The 5124-nt window shown below is 41.4% G+C and overlaps 1 protein-coding gene across 1 annotated transcript; it reads right to left on the bottom strand.

Annotated features, from left to right (window-relative positions):
* Positions 1-1803: 1803 nt before the first annotated feature.
* Positions 1804-3444, bottom strand: LOC131890746 (uncharacterized). The gene is made up of 3 exons (XM_059240157.1): positions 2916-3444; positions 2160-2845; positions 1804-2100 (listed from the first exon to the last, which is right to left on the bottom strand). Exons 1-3 carry the CDS (start codon positions 3230-3232, stop codon positions 1901-1903), a joined length of 1203 nt encoding a protein of 400 aa, XP_059096140.1. The 5' UTR covers positions 3233-3444; the 3' UTR covers positions 1804-1900.
* Positions 3445-5124: the final 1680 nt, after the last annotated feature.

Raw genomic sequence — 5124 nt, 5'->3', positions numbered from 1 at the left:
ATTGACCCTAAATCCTGGGTTGGGACAAAGCTCATGGATACTTTTGAAGACGTACAGTATCAGATACCTTTCGTACCTTCTCTGAACACTGTACAGTCCCAACTTTTTTAGCCTCCCCCAATATGAGAGAGAGCTCTCTCAATCCTGTGATGTTCCTAGTGAAACATCTTTGGACTTGTTCAACCTTTTGCAAACCTGCTGAACTCATTGGAGCCCAATTGGGTGAAGCATATTCAAGATGTGGTTGAACAATCGACTTGTACGTAATGCTATCTTTGGACTTAAACGTGCGATATACCCAACCACACATCTTGCGACCCAAGTAAAGACAAATTCCGCCTAGTCCTTTGGGGCTACCTTTCTCCTCGGCCCCACGACAGTATAACTATGAGTTCAAACGTGCCCCCCTGAATGTATCTCCAAGACGGCGATGGTCCCCGTTAATAAAAGCCCCATGGCTTATGAGGGACCAGGGTTGATATGATACCAATTGTTCAACTGTTTTATCACATCTATACCCCAAAATACAAATACAAACTACTTTTGAAAAGCTTTACCCACCTTTAACTGGATATGCTCATCGAACTTTCCGTTATTTTGGAGGACCACACCTAAATCTTTCATAGATGAGGCCTGCTCAATATATTTACCTCCATTATCTACGAGTGGAATATTGATGACTTTCGGTGAAGAAATCGGAAACGAAGAGGTGAGAAAATCATACGTTTCGGACGGGAAACTATAAATGTGTCAAGAATTTGATTCGACCTGAGAGTGATCACGTCAAATAGCTTTTGGCCATATGCTTCAGTTTGCACTTGAACTTTTGAACTTTTTTTGATGGCCATGTTCCACCGCATTACTAACATACGTATCTGTTTATGTACAATTGCTATTACGGTCCATGACCATAGGATTGCTTAGGATTTTTTTTTCGGTCTTATAACTCTTACTGAAAGAATAATTCCCATCAGTTCAAGATACATTTCTGTTTTTCCTAGTTGGCTTAAAATTTATAAAATATCTGATGTATCAACGGATTACGCGTTGGCAGATCAAGAACTGTGGTCAAAAACTTTTGTTCAAATCAATCCAGTGGAGTTTGAGAGCTCGTCAATGATCGTCTTGCGGATAGATTGTGGGCAAAATCCGAGCAAAAGCTTTTACAACGATGAAGTCTGATTTAAACGAAGTAAGATTTCTAATCTTCAATCAGCATTTTATCGTGAGTCATAAATTGCTTTGGTATTTTTCGCCTATCACTTGTGTGAAAAACAATGTGTGCTTTAGGGAAACGTTTGCCAACACATTTGAAGGAAGGAATTGAAATGTGATATGATATCATTCGTATTTTCGTCGTAAATAGCTTTGAAATAGGCTGTTGAACCCCTCGCAAGATGCCATTTCTTAAGCTCTTAATTGCGAGAATCATGTCACATAGGATACTTGCACATTATTGTATATACAATACCTTTCACTCTTTGGCAATTAGGGGCCCATTCTATTTTGTTTCTTTTGCATTACATCTGAAAATAAATCTGTCATGCAATTTCTATTGCAACCAATTAAGTTTTTCACGAGGACAGCTGATCAAACAATTTATAGTTTCCTGTGTTCATTAGCCAAGATATTGTCATTATTGTTGTAACAACTTGAACGACAATATTTGCACGCCTGCTTCTGATCTTTTCCAGATAAGTAGTCATTTCGCGATTCTTGGAACAGCCTCAACTTCTTCCAAAGTTTATCTGTTCAAGATTTACGGATTTCCACGTCACAGTCAATCGATTTCACTCCGATCGATAAGATTGCTTTATCTTTATTTTTCAAATGAAACAGTTTGACTTGGCGATGTATTAACGTGACGTCACAATGATGCAATGAATGCATTCCTCTGGTCTTAGACGTCTGTTTCTAAGGGTGAATATGGCCCCAGCTTCTCTAGAAGTCGGGTAGTGACTGTGGACAGAAGCCAGTTGATGGTAATTCGGAAGTATCGAGTTCGGTACAGACACTCCATAAAGAATCGCCGCCAATAGTACAGGAATTTGGTATGCACTGGAAACTTGTTCCACAATTCTGACAATTCATTTCCATTCACTGCAACAAGAACCTCATTAACATAACGAAAACATCTCTTGAGTACACTTGAGTGTTACCTTCCATGGAAGAAAACATGATCAGGCCCAGATTGAGATCATTGGCTGTGGTTAAAGCTTTGACCATTTTGAGGGACACCCCATCCAAGATCTGAAGGTAAGGGTACAACAATTGCTTGGACAAAGCTCGCCAGACGGCACAAAGCTCGCTTTGACTTCCCCCTCCGGCCAGATTGAGGTCGTCTTTGACGCCCAAGTAATATCCGATGACACGCCAATAGTGGAGGAAGGCATCCAAATCTTGTTCTCCAATGCCTCCTCCTCCATAACTGATGGGATGTTGAACAAAAGTAGCGAAGAAGGCCAAGTGAACCAAGGCCATGTCCGTGTCAGAAAAGACCACATGGGTATGACGATACTCTCGGAAGAGCTCCCGACCCAAGTGAGTCGAAGGATAGTCCATGGTCTGGAGCACTTCCAAGAGACCTCGATCAGTTGAACTGAGAGCGTACGGGTGTTGAGGCAAATCTTGGAACTGCAACAGAGCCAACGTATCTCTTTGCTCCTTGGACATAGCCCGAATCTTCTGGGCAGCTAAACGATGATAACGATTGATGGTGTCCAGTACATGGGTCGACTCCCAAGGGATGATTTTATAGATCTCTTCCACCATGCCACCGGTGTGCAGATATCGCTTAAACGCTTTCGCGGGCGTACTACTACGCTTAGTCAAGCAAAGGGGAATCCTAAGCGAGGATCAAATCAGAATATCAGACATGATTCAATCGAGATGTAAGAAGGCATGGATGGTCTCACGCTAGATTGGGAATGGACAGACCCACAACCAAGCTTCGGAAACTGCTCATCAAAATGCCCATTTTGTATTCATAGAAGAGTGCTCGTCCTCGAAGAAATTGATCCTGGTCCAACCAAGGAGGTGGATGATCCGGTACCGCCAAAGGACTCTCATGTTTGGTCCCTTCTATGAGGCATTGAAGACGGCTTTGAATGTAGTCATTAATTTCAGGGGAGGCCGGGCTATCCATGACCATCCATGGATAATAATAAAACTCTTTGTTATGAAACTGACACTCATGACGTAAAAGAAGAAAGGACAGCTGATTCCAGTACATCAATGGCTTGCCAAAAAAGATGATGCTAAAATTTGAATAAAAAATGTTCACCGATCAATGGGTTGGATATGCTTTTCGTTTTCGGTGCTAGAGCGACATGGATGATCTTGAATCAACCTGTACAGCAATGAGTACGAATCGTCCACAATTTCAATATTTGTCGAACGCAAGCAACGCAAATTAGACGCAAGCTGAAAGCTAAATTGACGCAACCTTGTTTTTTGGCTTGCATTTATTGGGCACACTCACATCCAGGGCTTGAAGCCCTTGAAGCGTTCCCCCATAAGCTACTCCGTTAGCGTTACGCCTCTCAAACGGCGATACCGCTGGTTTTAGAGGAAAAAAATGGCCTATACTATCAAAACAAACTTCACGTTTATTTTATCATTAAACGTTTAGCAAATACGACGTGAAACTAATGAGTAATGACGAATGTACGAGGATACGAGGATTCAAGGATGTGAGGTTTCTATTGCTTTTACTCTTTTCTCTCTTTTACTAAGCATATTGACATCGATTTTTTTTTCATCCTCTATTTCATGGCTTGAAAAAAGTTAACATCAGCCAAGTATTTCACAATTGCAGTCCGTGCCACAACATGCTTTGTATTATGGTATTTTAGGTGTATACAAACGTAGAAACGAGAGAACTCGCTCTAAGATGCCAGATTTGGTATTAAGGATTTCAATGATGATTTCATATTCATCAGGAAAAGCCATTACTGTGTCGATGTCTTGTCCTTGACCTTACTTTTCTCTTCCAAAACATGTTCGGCAAGCTTGAATCTCTATCTGTGAAATGTGACAAGCACAGCCCACTATCTCTTTAAATCCTTTTTTTGCGGACTTCCTTACCGCCCCGGCTTTTGAGTAATGGTCGACCCTATATCAAGAGCATGATGCTCTGACAGATTACTTGGTGTCACATGGACATACTGGATCAGAGATCAGGGTCATTGGAAAAAAGACCAAGCCCAGAACGTTAATTGCTCTGGTGGCTACATATGATCTGTGGGCTACACAAACATGCTGGGAGAAATTGAGCAACATCTCAAACTCCTCAAGCTTTTCGAACGACTGAGATGTCGATTTCGAAATGGAAATGTACTCATCTGGACTAACCTCCCACTCTAGAACGCTAGCCGGAAAAGTGAAGTCCCCTACAATGAAAACCTTTGAGCAAAATGACTGGTCCAACTCATTTCCTTTGAATTTGAGAGCTAACAAGAACGAGCTTACTGAACAGGAGGGAGGCCAACGAATTGTTACAATGGACATATCAAGTCCTTGGAAGTGACAAACTAATGTCCCTACTTCTCCATTTGATATTTTTACATGACTAATGTATAATGTGTATGTATAATATAGACATACGCCCCCATGTGGAAAAATAGGATTGTCCGGGCGTACTCTACCACATCGAGCAAAATTGAAAGCAACCATGGCCAGCTCTTCATCTATGACCCTTGGTAGAAGTCAAGTTTCTGACATGGAAATGCCTATCTCAAGCTAGGTCCTCAAGAACCTTAATCTTTGTGTTATTCTTTTTGGAAGTAAGCCAATGCTCATTCAGATAAAGCCCTTTCACGAGCTGATTGTCCTTTGATGGACTAGTGCTATCAAATCTTTGACGAGGCCTTCTTGCCTTAACAAATCCTATTTTCAGGTTTATTTTTTGCACCTTTTTGTCTCTAAAAGGCTTTGCTATTTTCCACATTTTGCCCGCCCCTACTAATAGCAACAAATTACAATCAGTTTCCAGCCTTCTTGAAGCAAAGAGGATTCTGGCATTGAACCAAGAGCCTGCTTAGCACAAAACTGCACAAAACTGACTGTCTCTATCACACTCGTCATTATTTCCAATCAATACAGAGACACCAAGGCAAACATCTC

The sequence above is a fragment of the Tigriopus californicus genome, chromosome 11 (genome assembly GCF_007210705.1).
Source record: "Tigriopus californicus strain San Diego chromosome 11, Tcal_SD_v2.1, whole genome shotgun sequence".
NCBI lineage: Eukaryota > Metazoa > Arthropoda > Copepoda > Harpacticoida > Harpacticidae > Tigriopus > Tigriopus californicus.
The sequence above is the reverse complement of the archived record's forward strand: the minus strand, read 5'-3'. Positions and strand labels throughout refer to the sequence as shown.

Excerpts from the sequence above, each read along its gene's own strand:
- LOC131890746 (XM_059240157.1), bottom strand. The coding sequence starts at position 3,232 with ATGTACTGGAATCAGCTGTCCTTTCTTCTTTTACGTCATGAGTGTCAG. Across the intron at positions 2,846-2,915 it reads CTGTCCATTCCCAATCTAGC|GATTCCCCTTTGCTTGACTA; the intron begins GTGAGACCATCC and ends ATCCTCGCTTAG. Across the intron at positions 2,101-2,159 it reads CATGTTTTCTTCCATGGAAG|TGAATGGAAATGAATTGTCA; the intron begins GTAACACTCAAG and ends TTCTTGTTGCAG.